Source organism: Lagopus muta, chromosome 14 (assembly GCF_023343835.1).
Source record: "Lagopus muta isolate bLagMut1 chromosome 14, bLagMut1 primary, whole genome shotgun sequence".
Classification (NCBI taxonomy): Eukaryota; Metazoa; Chordata; class Aves; order Galliformes; family Phasianidae; genus Lagopus; species Lagopus muta.
The window spans coordinates 10290439-10316124 of NC_064446.1; the positions used below are offsets into that span (position 1 = coordinate 10290439).

General features: G+C 42.0%; 1 protein-coding gene and 1 long non-coding RNA gene across 4 annotated transcripts; one reads left to right on the forward strand and one right to left on the reverse strand.

Annotated features, from left to right (window-relative positions):
• Positions 1 to 570: 570 nt before the first annotated feature.
• Positions 571 to 14721, forward strand: LOC125700337 (uncharacterized). The gene is made up of 3 exons (XR_007379862.1): positions 571 to 683; positions 2658 to 2788; positions 12838 to 14721. It is a non-coding gene; the product is annotated as an uncharacterized LOC125700337 (long non-coding RNA).
• UBLCP1 (ubiquitin like domain containing CTD phosphatase 1) lies at positions 8092 to 20730 on the reverse strand. Of its 3 annotated transcripts, XM_048960864.1 has the most exons (12): positions 20640 to 20673; positions 18304 to 18401; positions 18037 to 18227; positions 17494 to 17585; positions 17025 to 17110; positions 16818 to 16933; positions 15643 to 15741; positions 14728 to 14765; positions 12406 to 12504; positions 11918 to 12034; positions 10443 to 10570; positions 8092 to 9156 (listed from the first exon to the last, which is right to left on the reverse strand). In XM_048960864.1, exons 3-12 carry the CDS (start codon positions 18188 to 18190, stop codon positions 9129 to 9131), a joined length of 957 nt encoding a protein of 318 aa, XP_048816821.1. In that variant the 5' UTR covers positions 18191 to 18227; positions 18304 to 18401; positions 20640 to 20673; the 3' UTR covers positions 8092 to 9128. The 3 variants fall into 3 exon arrangements, with proteins under 3 accessions (XP_048816821.1, XP_048816822.1, XP_048816823.1); XM_048960865.1 differs by lacking the exon at positions 18304 to 18401 and having other exon boundaries at positions 18037 to 18230; positions 20640 to 20730; XM_048960866.1 differs by lacking the exon at positions 18304 to 18401 and having other exon boundaries at positions 20640 to 20701.
• Between the last annotated feature and the right edge of the window lie 4956 nt (positions 20731 to 25686).

The following is a 25686-nucleotide window of genomic DNA, read 5'->3' on the forward strand; positions in this document are numbered from 1 at the left end:
GGGATTGGGACAGACTGGAAGGGACTTTGGGACTGTGGAAGAGTATCTCCTGAAGTCAGGGCAGATTGCTCAGGGCTTTGTCCCATTCAGATTTGAAGACATCTGAAGGCAGAGAACATGCATTCTCCCTGAGCTGCCAGTCCCAGAGTTTGACTGTCACCATGGTGAAGACTTTTTGCCATTTGTTACCTCTTCCCTTGCAACTGCCCCATCTCCCAGCCGTGCACCACTGGGGAGCCCAGCTCTGTCTGGTCAGGAACCCCCTTAAAGAGCCACGGCATCCTCCTGAGGTGTCCATCTCACCATTCAGCCCACCTGCCTCAGCAAGTGCTCCAGCCTTCAACTCCCATTTTTCATTATGCTTCTATCACTGGATATGGGAGGGAAGGCAGAGCTGTGGGGCCAAGAGAAATGATTGCTCAGGAGACAGGTGGGAGAACTTTATTGCAAGGCACCAAAAAGATACTAAAAGTGACATTTGCAGGAAACAGTAGAAGGGTATCTGTGTGTGTTGGATCCTTTAAGGATTAGAGAGCAGCTGAGCTTTGGGATGAGAGGGTTCCCAGATGCTGTGAATCAGCCAGCAGACCTCTCCACCCCATTGTTGGTGGTGAAGTTAAATAGAGGCCCAGGGAAAACATTGGGATTGGTTTTTTTTTTATGGACTCCAGAGCAAGGAGAAGGTAAAGGGGTTGTGTTTTGGAATGGGAGTGGAAGAGTTTGTTGGTTTTTCCTCTCCCCAGAATAAGTAGTGTGGTGTAAGAGCGTCTCGTTGAAGTAGCTGTGCTAATTGTGGCTGGTGTTAGCGTCCTATAATGTTGCTCCAGAAACACTGGAGCAGGCTTATAATGATGTGTGTGTATTACCACAATATATGAAGGGAGAATAGGGGAGATAGATGCAAGATGTATGCTCTTAGAAAAGTGGGTGTCACTTAAAGAAATATTTGCTTTATAGCTCTAGTGATATCTTTGAGATATTCTGAACCTATAGGGCATGAGGGGACCAGAGATTCAGGAAGGTCAATCCTCCCTGGAGGGAGCAGGGATAGAGCCTCAGTCCAGGTCTGAAAGACAAGGCCACAGCTGAGATCTGCTGGACTGGGGTGCTGCCCTGAGCAACCTGGGGCTGGCCCTAAGGAGCAGCATTAGTGCATGCAGCAGGACTGGCCCCTGTGCCCAGTGTTTGGGATAAGGTGGGAAATGTAGGTGCTTCACAATGTGGTTCTGGTCTAAAACTGCTCTGTTAGTTAGGAGAGATGCTGGTGTTGCGGGAAGGGCTGGCTGTAACAGTTCTGGCTTTCTTCCCAAAGAGCTCTGCGTCCCTCTCTGCAGGGTAATATGTGATAAAAACATCGGCGGTGACTGCACTGCCCAGGGCGCATCCCGCAGTCTGTCAGCGGCACTCCGCTCGTTGCCGGCTATGGGGCTCCCCCTGCTGGCGGCCAGGAGACCCCATGGCTGCTGCGCCCCTCGGTGGTGCTTTTCGGGACATCCTTCAGCAGCGGGCAGCCCAGCTGCTCTTGCTGTGGATTAAGCAGCTCGGTGCAGGGCGGTGTGGCGCTCAGCTGTCCCAGCAAAGCGCTGCTCGTCCCGCGGCTCTGTTTCGATAGATGCTCTTTGCTTGGTAGCTCCTTGATCGTCGTTGTGGCCGATGGCTCCCCCAGCATCGCTCGGGGTTCGGTGACTTCCCCCCAGGGCCTGGATTGGTGCCGGTTCCCGTCCCCGTGGTGACGGACGGCCGGTGCAGTACCGGCTCTGGGCGCTGGGTGCTGCCGCAGACCGAGCGGCGCTGCGCGGATGCGGGACGCTCCTGGAGTGCGAGCTGGGCAGCCTGGTAGAAAATAAGTTTTGTCCGGTGGTAAACATCATAGTGCCGAGCTCTTAGACTTTGCCAGAGGACTAAATGAAGCTGCGTCAGGCGAGGGTCAGGTTGGGGCTAGGGAAAGGTGGTGCCCCAAAGGGCCGTGGGCACGGAATGGCTGCCCAGGGCAGTGGGCGCAGTCTGAGCTGCCGGAGCTGAAGGAGTGTTTGGACGGTGCTCAGGTTTGGATTTTTGGGTGCTTCTATGAGGTGATGGGCTCACCGATCCTTGAAGGGTCCCTTGTTCTATTCGATTAATATTGTTTGTGTTCATTCTATTCTATGACCTTGTTCAGGATCGCATTCCTGCCTCCAAGGGCTCAGCTCACCCAGAGCTGTCAGGGCTTCAGCCACTTGGTTACAGCGCTCATCCCATGCCTGGCCCACGGCTTCTGCCTGAGCCTCGTTAAAGCATTGCTCAAGTGAGCCTTGTGAGAGATCAGCTGCTGCTAGGACCTCAGCCCTCAGCACTCCACTTGCCCTGCTTGCTGCCTTAATAGTCTAACCTGGCACTGGTCTGGTATGACTTGAGGTTTTTTTCTTTTCAAAGTGCCACTGATTTTTCCTTCCATAGTTTCTGGAAGCATGCCCTGTACTTGGCTGAGTTGTGCTCTGTGGATCTGCAATTATCCGTATTGATTATCTATCCTTTAAGGGACTTTATATTTTATCTTGTATCACAAGATCATTTTTCTGCTCCCATCTCAGTGGCTGTGAGCTTCACCAGCACAGCACTGGGTGAGCTGCAGGCTGAGGCTGGGCACCTCTCCTGACTCTGCTCTTCTCTGACCGCAGAGCTGTGCAGTTCAGATCCTAACACTGTGCAGATGCTCCAGGACCAGCACTGAGCCCCAGCACTCCTGGTATTGGCACTCAGCTCTTCTTTCCACACCTCTGAGAGCAACAAGTGTCTCTGCAATGGCGATGTAAGTTGAACTGGGCGGGTATCTTAGAGCACCTGGAAGTTTTATAGCAGACACAGTTGTCTTCACGTTATCAGATTGCAGTTGTCAGTTTAATAATTGAGTTCATATTGACCAGTTGCATGAGTATCTCACAGATGCTGTGTGAATTCCATTCCATAAACCCATGCACTGTGGTTTATTGGTGATAGAACTAAACCTGCCTAAACTTGGTCTCTCGTCTTGTCTAAAATGAAACATCTCTTTAGGGAAGTGTTAGGTACTTTTCAGTGAACCAACAAAACCAATCATAACAGATTAAGGGGAGAAAAATCACTTAAGGTTACTTGAATTCTTAAAATGTAGGACTATTTGAAGTGGGAACACACAAAATGAAGTGTTTTGATTCTGTTTAAGGAAGGCAGGAGTCTCAGTTATTTGCCTGTTTTCTTCCAGCTGCAATTGAAATGAAGCAGTTTAGTAGCTCTGAATGTGTTTGTCCCAGTTCATTTATTGTTCACTGATAGCGTTCAGATCGAGTTACAGCTCCACTTATATCTGCAGCTCAGGATTAGATATGGATTCTCTTGTTCTTAATGTTACTGTTTGTTATGGAGAAGGCATTTCTACACAGTTGTTCTGTCTAGACACATCTGCAAGGGATGTATCAGATTTAAAACGAATACTGTCACTGTCTCATTTTCATCTCCAATCTATTTTTTTTAAGTATACATTTTGGTCCCAATTGAAGCAATATCCATCACTAGGACAGCAGAGGGACCCAACAGTCCCACTGGTATCAGCTACACTTGGGGCGCGTGCTTGAGATTCTGTTGGTGCTTGCAGTGTGCACTGCTCACAGACGTTGCATACCCAGATATGTAGTGAAATGTGGACAGAATATAGAGAGCAGTGTAAGGACTTAGTATTGCTTTTTGCAAGGCTTACTAGAGCCAGCTCAATTTCCCCTGGGAAGCATCATATCGTACAGTTCTATTAACACTTGTTAAATATGTGCTTACTGTGCTGCTGCTTGCTCTTCCAGTATGACCCATACAAGAGCAAAACACCTGAGAAAAGAACTTAGAAGCTTGCCAAGGGAGCTCCTAGCTTGCAACACATCAATAATGCACAGCGTAAATCAAAGCACTCTGACAATGCCATAACACTGCCTCCTGCAGAGCGTTCAGAGACTGCTACGCCAATGGCATACAAACACACAGCCATGCAAAGCAGCTGTAAAAGGTGAGGGGGCCTCTGACATGATGACAAAAGCTGCTCTTTTTTATATCTAAATACACGAACACTTGGGGGGGGGGGGGGGGGAAGGGGAAATGTGCTCTGTGAGTGGAGTGAGCGTGCAATTTCCAGCCAGACAGTTGACAGGAAAAAACAACTTTCAGTCAAGTGTCGATGATGCACTGTTCTGTGCTGTGCCCACCACCATAGTGCTAAAAGCGCTATGCAATTTGAGAACAAACTCTCTTTGACTTGTGGCTGTTATTTCCCAATAGCAAATGGGCTGGGGGGGAAACTTCCACAGGAGAGATGTGGGAATCAGTGGTGTGGCATTGTATGTGTCTGTGAGGCAAGGAAACGTGCTGAGCTCTGCACCTCTGAGAACTGAAGGAACATCTGAGTGCTCACAGTGTCAAAAGCATCAAAGAATCCACAGAGATGTGCACGTCTCATGAATAAGCCCAAGTATTGAAGTTCAGGGATGTATGAGAAAGCTCATCAGTGTATGAAGTAGTTTGAAATCCTGTTGCAGAATGCTGCTGGGGAGGACTGAGGTGTGGATGGTGAGATAGAGGCCTCTTGTGTGTATCAGGGATCTAAAGACAACTGGGGATTGTAGCGGAGGGGATCTGGGATGGACGGTACAGCTGGGCTGTGGGAAATGAGGGTCTGAAGCAGGCAGTGTGGTCTGGAGTTGGGATCAAACAGTGCTGTAAGCCACAGTGGCCATTTCTCACTATTCTCTACAAAAACTGAACCAAACTGAAATAGCTCCTCTCTAATTATGAGGCAGATCTTCCAGACCTCAAGGCATTTAGGTTAGCTTGCACTTCAAACTTAATGTCTTGATTAATGGCCCTTTTTAAAGTGTGCATAGCAGTACAGTGCTCTGCTACTTATGTTTGTCACTGCTAAACATGACCCACATAAGAAACTCATGGTGTTTGAAAGGCGTGTCGTGTCTTCTGCAGGAGAGATGAGTGTTTTTCTCTTCTAGTCCTGTATTTTCTTCATCAACTTTAGCTTTTCCACTCAAATCTTTCTCTTTCAATCCATCAGCCACTTCATCTGGCTGCAGTGGTCACCCACACCCATTCTGGGTAGCACCCAACATGACTGCTGCAATGTCAGTATTGAAATGTCAGAGGATTCTGCCCTCTTGCACTTCTTCACCCAGAGCTTCTAGCTTTTAATACCCTTAGTGAATCAAGAGTGCTTCTCATTGCCCTCTGAAACCATTTCCGCATGGGCTTCATCTTCACCTTTTGGCATCCATTTGCTGTCAGTCACATGTCAAGTCAGGAATAAAAATTGGCAACTAGCTGTAAATTTCACAGTCATGCAGCAGGATTTGTGGAGCTGAATTTGCAGTTCAGTTCTTGGCTTCAGCTGTCACTGTGTAGCTCTGGTGATGGGCATTCATGCCACCGTGAGGTATTAAAGTTGTCAGATATCCAGAGCTTAGAGAAATAACTTCATTTCCAAATGGACTGTCTCTTTTGGTATGAATAATCAGATAGAACACCATACAAAGTACTTGACATGTACTGAGAGTCCGGTACAGTCTGACGCAGGAAAATATTTGGATTATTCTGACTGGTCTATTTATTGCTCCTCCAGAGCCACAGAACAGTCAGTAGAACTCTGTCATTAAGCTGCATTCTTCCTTTGATTATTTTAATCCTGTTTTGTTTAACAGATTGTGAAAACAGTTGATCAAATATTTCTCAGAGACCCCAATATAATAAAAAATGGGAACTGAAGGTTAAGGGGGTGCAGAGCATTGACAGCTGTTCCCAACATCCATCCATGCTTTGGAAACGCAAGTAGGTCAAACTGCCTTCTCTCTCAAAACAGAGAAGCCATGTCAGCATGGCTGTTTTCCTGAGCCCACAAGCAATGACAGCCTTATTTGTGGGCTAATTACAGTAGTATTCATTTTCCTTACTGTAAATATTGGTGGTTTGGCACAAAATCAGGTGATGTTCTGTAATGTAAGCGAGATTTGGAAATGTCCACCATAGAAATGTGAGAGCTGAATTCCTTTCTGAACTTGCTGATAGCACCTGCCTCAACTCCAACCATTGGCAACAAATTGCAGGGTTTCACTACCTGCCACTCTTATAATGGCTTTAAGCTGCTTCAATTCACACGAGCGAGCCCTCGCTCTGCTGCTGTGGGATTTGGTGAACATCAGGTTAGCACCTGACTTACGCACAGCTTTATGATTTCGTACATCTCAATCTCTCAGCTGAGGAAAACTGCAGCATTTCTGAGAGCCAGTGAAGTACACGGGTTTCTGTACTCAAAACCATTCAAATTGTGAGACCAATCTTCAAACACAGAATGATAGGGGAAACAATACCAGTCATAACAACCATAATGATTTGTCAGTAACAGTCATGAGTTACCATCGTATGCAGGCTGTTCTCATGTACTCCAGATCAGCTTACAAGGTATGTGGAAGAGGAATGCACATCTGTCTCAGATTATTAAGCACTTCAGAATTCTGGGATGCAATCCTAGTGTTATTACAAAAAAATTGAGATCTTTTTTCAAGTTCCATGTACAGAGCAGAAGAAAGGAGGCCCAACTTCAGCACAGTGTGTGTATGTGTACAGCATCTTTGCGTTTAAACGTGTTGCCTTGGTTCTGTCTTCTCCAGCTGTGTGGCTCAGCATGCCCTAGTGCAGTACTTCGTATTTCAATCCTGTTCACATTTCAAACCTCAGAGTTATCTATGCTCCAAGTACGATGGCTGCTCCGAAAGTAATGCCTCCCATTTTACTATGTTGGCCTGCGAGGTGGGTGTTGGGGGTATGGCTGTCAAGGCTGAACATTCCCACCATTATTCCGTTATGTTTTGTTGCTGTGTGAGTGATGGCAGTAGAGGGGCACACTGACACAATGGTATTTGTGTGTATAAGTAAAGATGCCTCACTGAATTCTTCCATGAGGGGAAAAAAAGGCACCCACTGACATTAACTGATGCTTGCTGACTGTTTATGGAGACCAAACACTGGATGTAGCACAACCCCATGGACTGGTGACAGGTGAATTTTCCACTGAATAAGAAGTTCAAGATACAGCCTTTGGTGGGCACAGTGACCCGCACTGTATTTTGGGTTAGGAAAGGAGTGATCCTTCTAGATTTCCTGGAACACAGACAAATCAACTCTTGACTGCTAAAGCATGATGCTAAGCTGAAGGCTTCGACTTCCAGAGTCAGACCAGAGAAGACAGTGACTTTTCTCCTGTAGCATGGTAACACCAGGCCCCATGCTAGTCTAAAGACCATGGAGCATATTGGCTGGACTGTCCTACCACCCCTGCCATATAGGCACCTTCTGCCTTTCATCTGTTTGGGATGATGAAAGATGGACTGCATGGACAACATTTTCCTAGCAACAATGTTGTCACAGCAGCTGTGAAACAATGGGTCACCTCTGCTGGTGCAGGTTTTAATGAGTGTGGTATGCAGGCTCTGGTTCATTGCTGGTGAAAATGCATAGCTAGTGGTTCTGTAGGTGAGAATTTGCTCCATCAAATAGTGTTACTGTGCTCTTTTTAGCTGTTGTAGTTTCTATGGAAATAAATAGGAAGCATTACTTTCGGAGCGACCTATGTACACAAGTGAGTCAGCCATCCAGCTCAAAAATCAGCTCTAGGAGACAAAACTTCAGCAATTCACCTTCCATACTTGCCAAAAAAGACTTTTATCCATCAGGTTCCAGGTTTACTAGTTTAAAACACAGCTTGAGTTGGCACTAAACCACAAAGAGCAGCAGATAAGAAACTATATTTTCTGACAGGTCACTGAGCCGGAGCCTAACGTGCTCCTCTTAACAGCTCATTTGTGTCTGCAGTCCTGACACGCTGACATTTGCTGTCAAGGTTCCTTTCCCATGCAGTGATGCACTTTGCCATTCAACACCAGTGCTCTAATCTGCAGCGGCACACACTGGTCTCTCATTTAACAACTGATACGAAATCTGTGCCTCTGGTTTCTGAAGAAGCACCTCAAAATGAAGATTATCAGTGGCTTCTCTGTGATGTGAAACAAATCCATATGAGCACAGGACGCAAAGTTATGAAAAAGGTATTTATTATTTACACAACTGCTATAGTTCCTTAAGAACAATATATACCATTTTTATTTGAAAGGGTCAGACTTCTTTCAAATACATGAACTGCATGATGCACAAGTGTTGGTAATGCCAAACAGCAGTCATATCACACTTCTATAGTGCAGGCATAAGCAGCGCAAGGAAATGATATTTTAAGAACAGTATGGCTGGATATTGTGTTTAAACACAGTGTTTGCACTTTGACAAGATTGAGCTAGAAGAGAACAAGGGTTTTGTTCATGCTTTGTTAGGGATGTGACTTTCCCATCTGAGGTCTCAACCCTTTGTCTGATGTATGAGAATTTTTCAGGCAGACTGCTTTTCAGTTACCAGATAGGAGTGGGATTATCTCCCTCAATTTTCAGTCTTCTGTTTTCCAGTTAACACTGCTTTATGGTACAAGTTCACATATTGGGAGAAACTGGCCACAGAGGTGGTGCCTTCCCATCTTACTGTCTTGCACAGAGAAACACTGACATACTAATACATACCAAACTTAGACAACTTGTCATTTATAGATTTAAATACTGGACTGGGTGAGGGAGACCGTTTCTAAAGATGGAGGGAATAAAGGGCTTATACAATTCATACACTGTCAAAATTGGCTCCTTACCCAACTTTTTTGGTCTAATTTTTTTTTTCTAGTTTCAGAATGGTTTTGGTCTTTAATGGTTATGGTTGTAATTCAGCAGAAAAGGAGAGAAAAATATCTGTAGTAACACTGTAGAACTGAATGTTAGGAAAAGTAACGGACTTGTTTCTCCCACTTTGAGCTTATTGCTGTGATCTTTAGGAGAAAACAAGCAAAAAACCCCACCATGAAACAAAACAACAACTAAAAATAACCCACAACCACCCAACTGGAAGACCAAGTATAGCAGTCGTTCTGGCATTGTATCCAGTGTCCAGCACTATTATACTCTAGCGTATAAGCAAGGAAAAGTCCAATGATCTGAGTTAAGTTCCCTTTGATTCAGTGCTAAACAACTTTGTTACTGTTATTGTCCTTGTTTCTTTGAAAGATACCTGAAAGAAGCAAAAATAGTTTCACACAAAATGAGCAGACACAAATATTTGTACATCTTTTTATGCAGAAACTATGATTTTTTTCACCAAAAATCTAATTATTAATAACCAGAAATTAGACTGTGATTAATGCTGCTTATGAATTAATCTCACTTCACGTCCTTTCAATTTCATGATACATTGTCTTGGAATGACTCAATGCTTTTAGTTAAACTGTATAAGGTTTTGAACAAAAGAGGGGAAGGAAATTAAAATACATTAAATTCCATGAGGCTGAAAATTGTAACAGCTGAAATGTAGTTATTACAACATCTGAGGCATATGCATTTGATATGGGACTCCTTTAAATGCATTCAGGGCTTGAAAGAACCCAAATAAAAGCTGAAAAGAACAGTTCTCCACCAGCCCCTTCCAAGAATTTGGGTTGCTCTAAGAATGCTTGTTGCTTGATCTCATAGCCTGCTTACCACCACAGATGGAATAATCCAACACGATGCATTGCAGACTTTGCAGGTACCCTAAAATATCTAAGTAATGTAACTGACCCTGGAAACATCCAGTGAGTTCCAGGGCTTTTAAAATCTAGCATTTGACTTTCTGTTCTAATCGGAAACAAAAATTAAAACAACATTAAGTTTGCAAGGCTGCTGTTTTAAGCACTGAATGGATGCATTTCCAATAGCACATCATCCAACCTCTTTTTTACATGTATTGAAGATCCAGGCTAATGCATGAAGTCAAGCATAATAATGTTACCTACATACTACAGCTGGTCATTCTACAGCAAGAATTAGGATGGTAGTGCTTAATTTAAGCATTTGGAGAAGTTGGATTCGTAACACATTTCAGTGCTGGTGAATACTGTAGTACCACGCACCTGGATAATGCCTGAGAGCTACCCTAACAACACAAGCCTTCAGAAGTAACTTCCTTGCAGCAAAGGACATGCGATCTGAACTGGCAGCCTAACTTTGTAGGAGTGGAAATAAGGAAGTTCTCAAGCACCAGGTTTCTTCACTTTTTTTTTCTCCTTTAAGAAGCAAAACTGCTTCAATCATCCTGAACTCTGAAGTAGTAGGAAAAAGAAAGTCTGCTCTGTCAGAAACAGAGGCAGCCGAAGCACTGCAGCCTTTTTAAAATCCTGCTCAAACTAAATGACATTCACAGCTTTAAATCACGTCAAAGTTCACCAGCTCAGCTGTTTCTGGTCTTTCTACAGAAGACAGTAAGCCAAACGCAGTGGGGTCAGGAGCAGAAAGAAGAAAGATTTTTGACTTTTTTCTTACCTTTCCCAGTGTTTATGATTCAGCTCCAAAAAGTCATCTAATTTTGCGATTTCTTTGAGGTACTGAGTGAGCTTTAGAAGCTCCTTGTCTTTATCTCGATTTAAATGTGCTTTCATAAAAGGCCTTATCTAGTAAAAAGAAGTGGTTATCATCATCTGCTCCAAGTGAGTCAAATGCTTACAATTCTAGAACGTTTACCACACAGTCAAAATGTTGTCAGTGCTACGTCAAATTTTAACTTCTTTTAGGTAAGAGAAGGACAAATTTTTCCATTAGCAGTCACCTCCAATTTGTCTTTTTATTGATGCAATCTGGATTTCGGGGTTTTTGTCTTGCATGCTCACCAGGATGAAATCTGTTCTGTCAATCTTGTATTTCTTCAAGCATTTCCCTCCCAGTCAGTCAGAAAGATAAATCGATCTGCGATGGACTGTCACATTTTCTAACATGATTTCATAGATATTTTGCAGGAGAAATGAGGGGGTTCCAGCTGTGCTATGAGCTGTGTGGCATCTTTGAAACCAGATGCTTTTTTTTTTCTCTCAACAAAATACATCTGATTACATTCATAGCTTCTGTGACAAGAGATGTCAGAAGTAAAGCTTGTCTGACAACTGCTTTAAGCTTGGAATACATTCTACCTGTGCCTTGTTTTAGTGATTCAGTGTTCTTGTCTGCAGCTCTGTTATTAACATTTTGACAAACAACCTTACAATCTGAACTAGAGGGAGCTCTCTGGCCAATCCTCTCCCAGCATGATCCTCAATTCTCATAATTTTTGTGCAGTTGCAATTAGTGCCAGCTTACAGGTATCAACAATTGCCACCTTCCTCAAATCAAGGATATTTTCAAAGGAACACAATCTTAGATTTCCATTTTTGAATTTGTTTAAAAGAAACTTGCAGAGATCCTTTTAGTGCATATTGTTGCACCAGAGAATTTAAGTTGTATTCTCATTCAGAGCCAGCACTGATGGTTAGAAGTTTTGGAGCAGGAACTGGTTGGCAATTTTATAAAATGAAATATTTGCTGTTTTGCAGTCAAAGGACTCCAGGTATTAATTACCACTGGGGAACAAAACGCTTGCTGTTGTGTTGACATGCTAACATGAAGTACAGCAGCTTGTTATTTGATTTGTTCTCTGAACGTAACCACTCTTAATGATTCAACATCACATTTTAATGTTGCCTGTCAACAAAGTCCACATTGATTATAGTTTGCAGGTACAATGTAAGCAGAATAACAATTTCAGCGCTTTGGAGTTCTCATTTAGGGAACCAACACTAAAACTGCAATTAGGGAAGTGCTAGTGCTTGTCCAACCAAAGGGCAATCTAAATAAAAAGCAAAATAAATGAAATATGCATCTTTGCTAGTTAAGAACAGTCTTACTTTAATATAAAACAGAAAATATGAGAAAGTACTGTTTAGATTATAAAAAAAATAGCAGCATATAACATTTCCAGTTAACGTTACCTTGAGTCCGTTCTGTGGATTCATGAGGAAGTTCCGGCCGATGTCATCAAACATAATTGTATTCTTTTTGCTGTAATATTCTGAAAATTTTCCCCAGATAACACCAAGAGGCTTCACCTGCAAAAATGAGGTGTAAAAAGAACCCTGGTAAATCTGGTCATATGTAGTAGATCAAAGTATCAGTCTATAGGAATTTAAGTCCATACTCAAATGGACTGAAAAATTATCATGTAGTTGGGCTTTAATAAGAGATGTAAAGAGATCTACAAATAGTCATTATTTGATGTAAAGCAGTCTTGTCCATATGAACTACTTACAGCATTAAACTGTAGAGGACTTCTATAGGAAAAAAAAAAACAACTGTGCTTCAGATATTGTTAGTTTTCTTGCATGAAAACTTCAGCACAACCTTATTGTTAAATATTTCCATGCAGTATGATAACATGTACTCTGCACATAGAAAATAATGAGGAAAAAACTGTACTTACATCTATCAGTCCTCTTCGAGGAGTGTGCACTGTTATCATGGCAGCACTGTCCAGCATAAAGGTTATCTTGTAGTTTGCATTAGTGCTCACACCAAGCTCCTGCATCACAATGATTAACCATTAAAGCTTCAGATGATAACAAGAGTATGCTATTCTACCAAGGGAAAGACTGACAGGAATTTATGTTTGTAGTGTTTGCTACAGAAATGTAACATCTGATGTCAGCATAAAAACAACTTTACAGAAGAGGCAAAATATAGAGAGCTTTTGGCCATACCTTCATGCACAGTCTTTCAAAAGTTCTGTGTGTCTCAATGTTTATACCTATGAAAACAACCATGTATGTTCTGCTCTTTGTTTTTTTCCACTAAGCTGTAACCAGTCGCAGCCAATCCACAACATAACAGCAGTTCATTGTTATCCTTTCCTCAGCACATGTCCTACATGGTCAGTGTTCATAAGAAATACTTCCATTTGGACCTGAAGGATTTGATCACTCTTGGAACAAAGGAAAAATACTTTGGTTTAAAAAGAAACCCTGAACCTTAGACAAGGTGAGTGGGCAAAATTTCCATTTCAAATCTTTTTCAGAATTGGGAAGTAACAGTAAAATCTACTGACACCTACTATGTGACAGACATTGCTGCTTTAACAGTTGTCTTGCAGATATATAGTCACACTTCACTGATTGCTTCTACGTGGAAAAGTGAATCTTGCAAATGAGAAGTGTGAAATACCAGGGATAACGTCCTCTCATACTGAAAAATAGCTGTTCTACATCATCTGAAATTTGGGCGTAAATAGATGGAGAATAAGAAACTAAACATAGTTATCTGACACTTCTCTTTTTAATACTGTTTCTGCTTTGTAGTTTAAAATAAACACTTCAGTGTCAAGTATTGCTGGGATCATTGCTCCCAGACAAAAAGTGATACTTGTAGAAGTGCAGTCAGTTTAAGGAGAAGCAACAGTTGTGGTCTAGCATTAGGAATCTCAACTGAGATGAAGCAGTAGGCATGGGGAGGTTGTGAACTGATAACATGAAAGGGCTGGAGAGGTGACCATGCAGGGTAAACAGCCCAGTTTAGAACAATGGTCTCCTGCTAGATTTAATCCTGCTGTTACAATGAATTCTACAGCAAAACAAAGGTTTTTCCTTAAATGGTGAACCCCACATGCAAGATGTGATGTATCTCACCTGTATTACAGACACGGAACATGGCGCGGTTAATGATTCACTTCCTATTTCAGCACTTGCTCTTACCTCTGTGTTACAATGGTTTTAATTCAGAGAATTAACTGCATGGTAACAACTGCAAGCTCTTTCAAGAGTATCTGAGCCACAAACCTAGCCTAGCTTAAAGTCAGTTTTGTATTACAGAACTGTAGTTACAGTACCTTTATTGAGAAAATAAAGTTGATTCATAGATAAAACATAAACAGAGATGGAATACTGGTATAGAAGTACAGTGTTTGCAAGTCTTAACACCAATTTTAATTGTGCTAATCCCAGTTCAGAGTTCTGATTAAAGGTTTCATTTCTGAGATCGTTCTGAAGGATTTTTGCTTCACTGCAAATCACTGCTTTGAAATACAAATTCTTTGCTATGTTACAGCCTGAAAAAAGTCTATAAAAAAAAAAAAAGTGAGATAAAGTTGAAAATTGGAGATTTTTTTGTGAAACAAGCTTTGATTTATAAACAAAAAACAACTGACCAACCAAACAGCAGCACATCTTAGTAGGCTCATTAGGTTTACAGCCAAGAGTGGCTGTCAATATGTTTACCATTAGGTCAGCTGTGCAAAACTGGCTGGTTGCCCAATTTAGGTACGGAAGAAACCAGGATTGAAAGAAGAATTTTTACAGATGTTTCAATAAAGCAGAGGAAGAAACAAAATCACACAGCTGCAAGACGTACAGGATGAATATGAAGAGAGTTTTCTCTTGATAACCTATTCCAGCATGCCACATCTGTCCATTCTCTTAAAGAATTGTGTTATACTTAAGATTAGAACTCTATAATTAGAGCTAAGATGAAACAACAGTGAAGGCTATGTGACTAAGTTTCAGCAAGTACTGATTTGTGCTTAGTTCTGCTAAATTTAGTACCTACTGCTTTGATAGTTTGTGTGGAGTTCTAAAATTAGATTTTTATCTAGTTTTGTGTCAAAGGTATTTTAGAGTGACTACAAAGATTTAGAACACTTGGGTTTTGATTGTCTCCTCAGTCGTTAAATCTCTCTGTAATGCTGAACATAAACCCAACTCGATGCACAGTAAGCTAGATTAGAAACAAACTGCACCTTTTCAGAACAACTTACTTTCATTTTAGCTTCAATCCACTTCATGTTAGTAGCAGCTGTGAAACAAAAGCCAAAGAATTATTTAGCAGTATGTCATTGGTTGATTGAAAAAAGAGAAAAAAAGAAGCAAAACACTGTTTATGTATCCATTTGTTTTACAGACTTTCATTTCAGAAAGACCCATCCTGGTCACAGCTTCCAGGGTTCACTGCTTTCCTGACAGTCTGCCTTTATGGAAGTTTATTTTAATTTGGAAAAGATTAACTTTCAAATGAAACCTAGATTAAGCACTGCATGTATTTAAAAACATTTTCTAGATCAGTTGTTAGAACAGCCTACAGCTGGTTTGAGGAACCACAGTGTCTGTATAGGATTTTCTCCTGGGAGCATTGTAAGAATTCATAAGGTTGAGAAAGGACAAAGTGTCAACATTGCCCACCAACCAAAGAACACGTGGAAGCATTGTTTCAGATTATGAAAGCTGTTTTGTAAAACAAGTTTCAATCTTATGTTGGCTCCAGCTGTCAGACAGGAAGTGAAGTTGTGCTAAAGCAAAGCAACAGCCACCCCTACAGACATGTGAGTTTGGTCCATTTCCAGTTTTTTATTGCTATGGCTTATTGTCTAGACTGAAATTATTTGTAGAGCTAAGCTACCCAGCAGTGTCTGAATGTTGATTTTACAACTGTGTTATTTCAAGCATTTGTTTGTTTGTACAAAGTGACATTCACTAAACAGACATTAAGCTTTATACTGTTATTAGATCCGTTCATAACAGCAATATTCCTGGTGAATACAGTACAGCTGAACGTTCGTGTACTGCTTTACAACTTGTGATTCACACTAAAAAGTGATATAAAAACCTCCCAACTGGAGTCTCTGCTCCAAGTGATAGTTTGTAATGAAGTCTTAGCACCGAGTACAGAAACTTACACCAAATTACAATATCATAATCCTCATATGCAGATGTCAGGAACTCGTGAAGGTATGGCCTCATCAGTTCTACCCCAGTTTCAGCACAAGATCTGTGGTCTAAAAAGTACAAGAGAAAGCAGAAATTCATTATAGAGTGTAGGATGTTAAGTAGGACTATCCTGTCCACCCAGGGAGTTGAAATGTTTCATATGAGAAGTACTGAAGAACTTTGAAATTAGGAAAGAACTTACAGTAAGGCATCGTTCCTACTTTAAAGGTGCAAAGAAGGGATATTTCTCTCTTGATCTTTACAGGAGTTTGTGGGTTTAGCTGTGGGTCTGAATATCTTTAATGAGTCTAAAGAGTCAGGCCAATTAATTCATCTCTTCATCTTAACAAACTTCTGACAGCCCAGATATTGTTCAGAGATTCTTGCAAACTTAGTCCAGTTAATTTTGTGAACATATATACCAAGCTTATTTCAAACATGCAAATACTGCCTGCTCCAACTAGAAAATTGCTGTTAAATTCAGCTAGAAGGAGACAGGTAAACAAAAGTGTAAACTGTCATAGGCTGAATTTTCATCTCAGATTGTAAAGAAATGCCATGCAAAAGGAAATTACAGAAAAGGAAAAAAGGCAAGCTGATATGTAGTGTTTATAGTCAAACTGCCACGACACCATGACACACCGACATCCCAGAAAATGAAGTGAGAAGGAAAATTCTGGCTTCTCAGAAAACCAGTCTGACAGAATTTTCAGGTAAAACATAGTTCTGTACGTGTTTACTGATCTGGAAAGTCAATCTGAAGCTGTTCTGTCATCCCCTAAAGAGGAATCAATTGGCTACAGAGATCATTATTTTACAGCACTACCTTGTCCTGCCATCATCATCTACAAGCTACACACTGGTCAAGAGAAGAGTTTGTTGGATAAAATCCTAAACTACTTTCTGCAGCATCTTGGAGAAAATGAATAGTTGCTGTACAAAAATCAACAATAGGCAACATTTACAAATGCCAATGCTTCTTAAAATATGAGCAGAAGACCTCAAAATGTTACAAAACAGAAGTTACGTATTGCAACACAAGCCAACATTACTGAAGTATAGTTGTAAATCAAACATGAAGAAACATGAACTGGCAAATAAATTGCACTCTTAAACCAACCCCACAAGTTGCATGAAGTCTCACCAAATAGTGTATAATCAACATCTAGCACCAGCAGCTTTTTTCCTTCCCTGGGAGGATTCAGAATTTCCACTTTGTATTCTTTAACTCTGCGAGAAATTTTTAGTAGATTTTCTTCCCTAATACAAGAGTGCAAAAAGTTACAGTTAATTCAAATGCAAACTGCACGTTCCATAACAGGACTGGTTTTTAATAGCTTGAATTCCTAACCTGTTTTCTACTTCCACAACTTCCTCTTCAATATCAAAGTCATTGATGACATCGTCGTTATCAGGAGGAGGCCCAAGGACGTCTTCCTAGCAGAATAATAATAAAAGACAGCTGGGATCACTAAAAGAGAACTGTGCAGATCCAGACCCTGTGAGTGTACACTACAGACAAAGGAAATTAACAAAAGTGATTTTACTTCACTGGTAGAAAAAATGCTCAAATATACTGATGATTAAGATTTCAGAAGTCAGTGAGAATATCACAGTAGTAGGTTTGTACTTTGAACCTAAAACAATGCAGGATTTTAATGCTATCCAAGTTCTACAGCTCTACAAATAATTCCAGTTTACATAAATACCAGAAATCTACTGAAGTACTTATTTTTCAATGATTTAAAATCACAATGAGGAGACATACAATCTTTTTTTCTTCTCCTCTTATAAAGCTAATAAGCAAGTAAAATATTTACCAAACTCTCTTCACGAGTGCCCATCATCATGATTTTAGTATTTGGTTTTAACTTGAGAGCTCCAAGCTTAACATCATCATCCGCGGGTTTCCCTATAATGCAATAAGAGTTCTGTTTGCTTTTTTGTTGTTCTTTTTTGTTTGTTGCTTTTTCTTTTCAAACTGAGTAGAGAGATTTTAGAAAACGGTCAGTACATTTCATGCTTAATTGAAGTTAGCTACCCATAAAACACAAGAATACCCCAGGCTGCACTGTCATCCTCCATCACAGGCACACTGCTTGCCTGGCTAACGACAATTAAAAATGTTTAAGGTACATCTGCTGCACATCAGCCACTAACAGTGGCCATTCAGATACATCAGTAACAAAGCACACAGTGCTGTATCGAACTCCTGTGTGTGTGCTCATTCAAAAGCTAGATCTGGGTGGTGGATGCTCAGTTAATACACATTACATTAATACACATCCTGACTAAGCCAAGAGGAGGCTCTTCTTTAAATATCCCATGCCCACCCAAAACTAATAATAAACACAAATAGTTACCCTTCATTTTAAGTCCAAGTAATTTTTGGCGCTCTGGTAACACTCCAGTAAGGCCTTTAAGAGATTGCTTCAGATCCAACACTGTGTCCTCTTCTGATAGCGAGGTGATTGTATACTCCTGTCCACCCCATTTTATTATAAGAGAGAGGGACATCCTTGGAGCATATGTTCAGTGTTATTTCCTGAAAAATCTGCTGGAGGAGGAAAATGCAATGATCACGTAAGCAAGAACTCGGCGTGGTGGTTTCTTTTTTTCAGAAGACAAACCTTATGGTGTCAATGTTTGTTACATTTCTGTGGTATTGTACATCAAGGAGCCGTTTGTTTTGCATGCACAGATGATAAACGTTGATAAAATGCTGAACCTAAGGGAGAAAGAACAGCACTACAGCTGCGGCTGTCAGTTGCACTTTGATGCATTTAGCAGTGTCACATGCACTGTCTGCTGTAACACCTTGCCCTGTGTTCTGTGCAGGTACAGCTTGCACGCAGCACAGCCAGCACCCAAGCAGCATCAGAAAAGTCATTTCAAACCTCAGAAATGTCCTCTGCAATAACTTCACAACCGAACCACTCATTACATACATGGCTACTAAACAGCAAGTAAGAAATACCTAAAATAAAACCAACAAAACAGTTCTGAAGCAACAGTTCAGGTGGATCACTTTCTCTGCTGACTTTCATTAAGATCTGTGCAATAGCTGCAGTAATACACCTCAGGTCACGTCTCACTGTAGCAATATCAAAGCAGGAGTTTGAAAACAAAGCCAAAATACACACCTACACAGTACAATTACACTGTAAGAGCTGCACTTTCATTGCAGTGCTGACAAAATAATCATAATTACAACTACCTTTAATTTACACCAAATAATTTATGTGAATTATATCCAACGCTTTATTCCCACACTGAAGACAGAAGCAAGACTTTTAGCTTTCTGGGGAAGGAAAAATATGTTTTTTTTCTGTCAAAGTTTGAAAGCAGAGAATCAAGGAATGGGTACAAAAAGGCCATTTCAAATTGTCAGAGATCCAAAGAAGGCCTCTGCACAACTAATGGTGAGAATGTCCTTAAAAGATTGCCGACCAAAAAGTAAAGAGAGAAGAGCCATGGAAACAAAACAGAACCAAACCTGAGGGTGTGCACCTTCAAGAAATGCACTGTACCAAGAAATCCAGGTCTGAAAAAAGTCAGAATTCTGAAAAAAGTCTGACTCCTCATCTTCTCAAGCATCGTTCTCAGCAGTTACCTGCCCCAAAAAAATTCCAAAATAATTCCCACCTACACAATATCCTCTGATAAGAACAATCAAGTAATTATTCAGACATACCCACCAAGCTCAAATCAGATAAGAAATGGAGGACCAGATGCAACCTGCCTGCTGAGGATAATAAAAGCCATTCTTCCTCACTATTTCCTCTAAGATCCCTGAAAGCAACCTGAATAAATTTTAAAACTTTTTTTTTATTATTTTTTCAAATATCTCCAAACTGAATAGTGAATAGTATTATCCTATGATTTAGTATTATTCTGTGAAAGAGGGTCTTAGAGATACTAAGAGAACCAACTGAGGTTAAGGCTGCATATCAGCAAACAGTGTTAGCTCATTATCACAAATCATCTGTCCATAAATGTCAGAGCAAGTTTTCTAGGCTTAGAAAGAAGAGTTTGTGGCCTGTTTTCTCATCCTTACCACAGGCCTGAAGTCATTCTGCAAGCAAACACTCAGAGTAAAAGCAGTAAGGAAACTTCTCACGCCTCTGTCAAACTGAAAGGATCTCCTTGAAGCAGAGCACTCATCAGCTGCCACTCCTTGCAGAAGTACAGCTCTGTCTGGATGACGGTTATCAGAAACACCAAGCAGTGCAAAACACTGATGGAACTGAGCGTGGACACCAGAATCAATGTTTACAGGACAAGAGATTAAAGGCAGGGTGCTGGAACTAGAAGATCGTTCAGGTCCCTTCCAGCCCAAGCCATTCTGTGACACAGTGAACAGGTGAGGACCATAGAGAAATTCACAGGGATTTTCAAAGTTTCTATGGACAGGACCGTATAGAAGGGGAATCTGAAAAGTACTGAAAGTTTTTTCTAGTTGCTTACATCATCAGATGGATGACACTGTCAGAGCCCCGCGGGCCACCAAGAGCCTACAGTCATAAGGGCACTGGGGCAGAAGAAGCGCTCCTCTTGGGAGATTCGGGAGAGAGAAGCACACCTCTACGTTCCTGGGTATTTCACTCGGCAACGTAAACCGCGGGCACGACAAACCCAACCCGCGGGAGGGGAGAGCACGGAGCACGCAGCACGGAGCGGGGACGGAGCGCTCAGGGACGGCCGCGGGCACCCGGCTGGAATCTGGTCCCGTCCGAGCTGTCCCGTCAGTAACACGGGGAGAGCGGAGGTCCCGCGCCGCTGCAGGCCCCGCTGTGCCGCGGCCGTTCCAGGGCAAAGAGACGCGCTCACCCCGAAGCGCCGCCCGCGGCCCCCGCACCACCGGCACCGGAATGGACTTCGGGTCCAGCCCCCCACGGCGATTGCGGCCGCAGCGGCGTTGCCCGCAAGCCCGGCCCCCACCCGGCAGCGCGATGCGGCCCCTCACCCTGGCAACGGAACCGGCACCGACCCGCGATCCGTCGCATCGGAAGCGGAAGTGAAGCCCACCGGAAGCGGAAGGGTGGCTGATGTGCGCTGGTTCCCGCTCGGGGGCGCGCGGTGGCTGAGCTGTGTTGGTGCGAGCTGAGCTGTGACGGTGCGGCGGGCCGGTACCGGTACCAGTACGAGTACCAGTACCAGAACCAGGCGGAGTTCGCGGTGGTCTGTGTGTGCCGGGAGACGCCGAGATGTCTCAGAGTCACAGCGGAACACGAGGAGGGAGCTTCGTTTTACTGCTCCTCGTAGCTGCTGCTCTCTCTGACAGGAATTCGTTATTTTATTTATTTATTTTTGTTTGTTTTCTTTTTGAGGTAGAATCCACAGGAGGCACGGAGCGAGTGGCCTAGCAGGGTCCGCAGCCCCAGCTCTCTTGTCACCAGCTTCTCTCTTCCATTAATAACCTTCACAGGAGATTTATTCTTACCCAGGAATCCTTTTTAGCTTTTAAGCTGGCTCCTTCAAGGCAGAGTATGTTTTTGCGTCTCTTGAATCAATGGTCCCATCTTGGGGAGTGCTGGGATTCTCAGGACTTGGCTGCAGCTGTAGTCACTTTGTGCCATTGGTAATGAGTGTAAAAGGAAAACTGTGGTTTGCACAGTGATGAGCTTTTGCATTTAGATGTTCTGCTCCTTAGAAATAGTTTAAAGGAAAGAAAGCTGTCAGTACTAAAGTCTTATGTAAAACCAGGTGGGAAGGATACAGGGCACAGTTCCAATTGTCACCTGTGGTCAGAATTAAATCTGCAGGGGAGGGAAAGTGAGAGTGTTGGTCCTTTCATCTTAGTTCTTGCTCTGTAGAGAAAATTACTTTCTCCTTTCTGGTTCAGTGATAGGAAAATGAAGAGGAAAGGAGAGGAGCTGTGCAAGAACTGTCCCTAGCATTGCATTGCAAACCTGAGCAAGGTGCCATATAAACAAAAGCTGCACAGAAGCCTGGTTTGCCACAGTCCTTTTTTTTTCTGACTGGGAATTAATTTTATGCGTTTCCTGCTTGGATACGGATGTTGAGGTTTGTTCTATACTCAGATTTTAGCATAAGAAGTGCTCTGGTTTCTGGAAAAGCAATATAAATGGGAGATTACTCCACTGACTTCATGTCAGGTGTAGCTTCTGACTGCTTGCAAATCCCAGTAAAACCAGTTAGTGTGTATGTATGTTAGTCACAAAGGGCTTTCTTTTCATGATAGACAGTTGTCATCTGTACTGGGGCAGCACATTACAGAAGTGCTGGAAAGCTTCCAAAGTTGCAAGTAGTAATTAAGTCACACCCTGTCATAAAACTATGCACCCTGCGGGCCTATGTTAAAAATTCAGGCTACAGAAATGAGACTGTAATGTGATCAGCTCTCTACTTACAATCTTTTCGATACATTCTAATAATTTTCTAATTGGCCTTGATAAAATTCTCTCTTTGAGGAGAGGCATTAATGGTTTTTCTGCTTGGCTTGGGTTTTATTCCTTGTTTGAGGAATATGAAAAAACTATTAAGTGTTTCTAAATGATATTTCATTTAGGGTTTGATGATGATGTTTTAGTATCCTGAAGCCTGATCCATGACTCCTTTGGGACTACTCTGTGCTTGGCACTGCTGGAAAATGCTCTGCTTCTGGTGGTGTTCGTGTGGCACAGATAAATATGTTCTTTAACTCAGCTGTGAAAACACATGGTGGTGCTCAATCCTAACACTAATAAGTGCAAAGTGCTTAAGAAATTCAACTAAGACAATATAATTGCAACTCAGAGCCCAAACAGCAGCATCTTTGTACTGAAAAGTTTGTTTTGTGGTGGTACTCTTTGGGTTTACCCTGTGGTAAATTCTAGCAGAGCAAGGAAGAAGAAAAAGCAGTGTGAAAATCTTAAAGCAAATGTCCACTCCCTGACATCCCGATGTACCCTATGTCTGGGATGCTCTAGGGTGAAAGAAAAGAAATTCTAAAACTTGTTCTGAGCAGGCAGTAACAGCAGTGATGTCAGAATGTCCAGCTCTTCAAGTGTACGCTGTCCAAGTGTTTCCAGCCTAATGCAGATTTGTGCACAAACCTCTGCTGTTCCCGAGCTCTTAAATGTAATCCAACAGACAGCATGGTTTACTGGACACTGCCATCACTGTGCCCCAGGAACAACAACGTGTGAACGTGAGCTCTGATTCTGAGTCACTGTGTGACTATGGGCAAAACTGAGAGTTTCCAGTGTTCAATAATGTGATGTGCTTCAGTAGCTGGCAGCTCAGCTGGAGACATAGAAACATCTCTGGTTTGCAACGAAACACATTTTCCAGTTATCACTAATACAGTGAGTGTCTGTCTTGGCTTCATTATCAGTCAGGTGGAAGTTGGACTAATATTTATATAGCTTCTTCACATGAGCTTTTTCCAAATTATTTACGTAGTGTTGGCACTGTGAGATGTTATAAATACTGGAGGTTTGTACCCATCTGCTATGTGCTGAATGTGACTGTTATTCTTCTTCCGCTATTCTGCCAATTATTTGTATTTTATTTACTTAAATTCTTTGTATTCTAGATTATGCCCCACTAGCAAGGGATCTGGGGAGAGAACTGTGATTCTTTTGTTTCACTGAACAAAAACTGATTCATCACTTTCCTTACATCACCTCTCAGCTCTCTAGCTTCTCAACACAGAGATTGGTATGGCTTTCCCTTAGGTAAGTTGCAAATCACAGCAGCTGTGTATTTGTTGGGAGTCAGCACTCCTCAGTGTTATTAAAGTGGTATAAATGTATGTAATCATACGAGATGTAATTATCAGAGATACTGCAGAAGTAGTTTCCTGAAGAGAGTGAAATAAATATGAAATTGGGATATTGGAACAAGCTGAATTGCGAGAACGAGCTGTGAAAAGCTGCGAGAATGACAAGAAAAAATAAAAGTCGATATGAAGCTGAGAAATGGGGAGAGACTTAGGAAATAGGGTTATAGACAATGGAAAGGAGAAGTTCTAACATGGGGCTAAGGCGTAAGATCAGCTGAATCGGGCAGATACATTTGCTATGTCTGTGCTGGGACTCTGTAATTCTACTGTTTCCTCTGACTAAGTATGAGTTTCTGCAAGAATTACAGTTGATTTGTTTTTTTATTCAGTGAATGGGCTAAGATATCAAGAAGAGAACACCAGCTTTGGGGGCTGGCTGCTATCAGTGTGTTGAGGCGGACGCGCAAGGCACAAAATCAGGTTCCACAGCCATTCTGAATTTTTTTGCATGTAACTGTTGTATGAGTGCATTTCACAGTGTGACCTACTGCTTTGTTTTAACATATGTGTGCGTGAATATTTTGTGAAACAGTTTACTATGAGAGAAGCTTCAAATAAAACTGCCCATTTTATTGTCTCCCATAGGCGTGCAGTGTCCTGCCCTGTCAGCGCATTTTGCTGCTTTAGAGAGTTCTTCTGAGGGGTTTTCTTTGTAAGCATTTTGAGGTGCTGGCTGTTGTCCATCCACACAGACAAATCAAATTTCCACATTATCTGAACTCTGAGAATGTCTTTTGAAAGCTTTAATGAGATGTCACCAAAGTGGTCCTCTTTAGTCCTCAGCTGCTGTTCCTACAAGTTTGTAATTCAAATGCCTCTGCTCATAATGAGAGACAAACAATCATACAATTCAGAACTCGTTATCACTCAGTGTCAAATGTAGAAAAGGCTTTAAAATTCCAGGGACTTTTAAAGCAGAAGGTTGTGGTACTTTTTTGAAGACGTGCCTGACAAGACAGCAGTAAGGCTGCCTGCTCTGCCTGTTAGAAAATCTGTGTTTTTGTGAAGCAACGCATATTCAGAATTAATGATGAGGGATGTTGAAATGAAAGGACATTTGATTCCAATGTCTTCTTGCAAACTGAAGTATTTCAGTGATTTACTACCATACTTTCATGATACATATAATTCTAAAATCATGATAGACTTCCACTCTTTCTAGAAAAACCTGTTGCTTTATACAGTGAAGGTTTTTTCTCCCTCTGCTACCTGCTGGGTGTTATTTTTTCCTTTCTTTTTTTTTTTTGTTCAGAAGCAGCACAGAAACAGGCAGTAGAATTTTACAGATCCTGCACCATTGCCCCGACTTCAGTCAGCATTGAAATGAAACCATAGAGAACAGAAGTGACTCTCTTTTTTCCATGCACAACAGGAGAATACAAGTGCTCCGCTGAGGTTCTTATGCCTTATATGACAGCTGGTGGTTTGTACTCCTTGTGATAAGATGTGTAGTGGTACCAACAAGTGTTAGTGAATAATAGCAGCAAAGTAGTGAGTAGGCTGAGCCAGGCAGAATAATGGGATGGCTGGAGTCTGATGAAGCCACTGTTTTCCCTTGTCCTCTGATAGCTTTAAACTAAAAGCTTAAAAACAAACAAACAAACAACAAAACTTATTTTTAAAACATCATTAAAATCTGAAGCTCATGGAAACTTGTATCAATAAGCTGAGCTTCCTGTGCTGCCTGAGGAAGGGCTTCTGTTTGGGAAACCTCAGTCAGTTGTGCTGTTTGGTCTCCTTTCTGCTGATGTGCGGGCTGACAAATCGGAGAGAAGTCAGGTGCAATGTTAACACCAGATAGAACCACCAGAGCACATAGCAGCACTGAGCCCTGCCGTATTACTTCGAACTACAGTTTTCTTCTGGTGTTTTGAAAACCCCTGTGTATGCAGAGAGGGGTCATTTTGCAAAGCATGATGTGGACAGACACCCTTATATTAGTATCTGTGTATTAGTGTCATGGAGTGACATACGTTGTGTTGAGGCTGAGCACTTTTATACATGTTGATGAATGCTTGGGTTCTCATTAGAGGTGGAAGGAAAAAAGCAATTACTGAGTTGGCTCGCCCAGCCCCTGCGAATGACAGGATTTTCCAGTTCAGCTTATTCCTTCATTCTTCACCACAGCAAAGGTTCTCATGTCCGAGACAGTGCGGCTTTGTAATTTTTGTCAGGTATGAAGGTCAAAAGCATTACATCTCTTGGGCTACAGCCCTTCCTCACC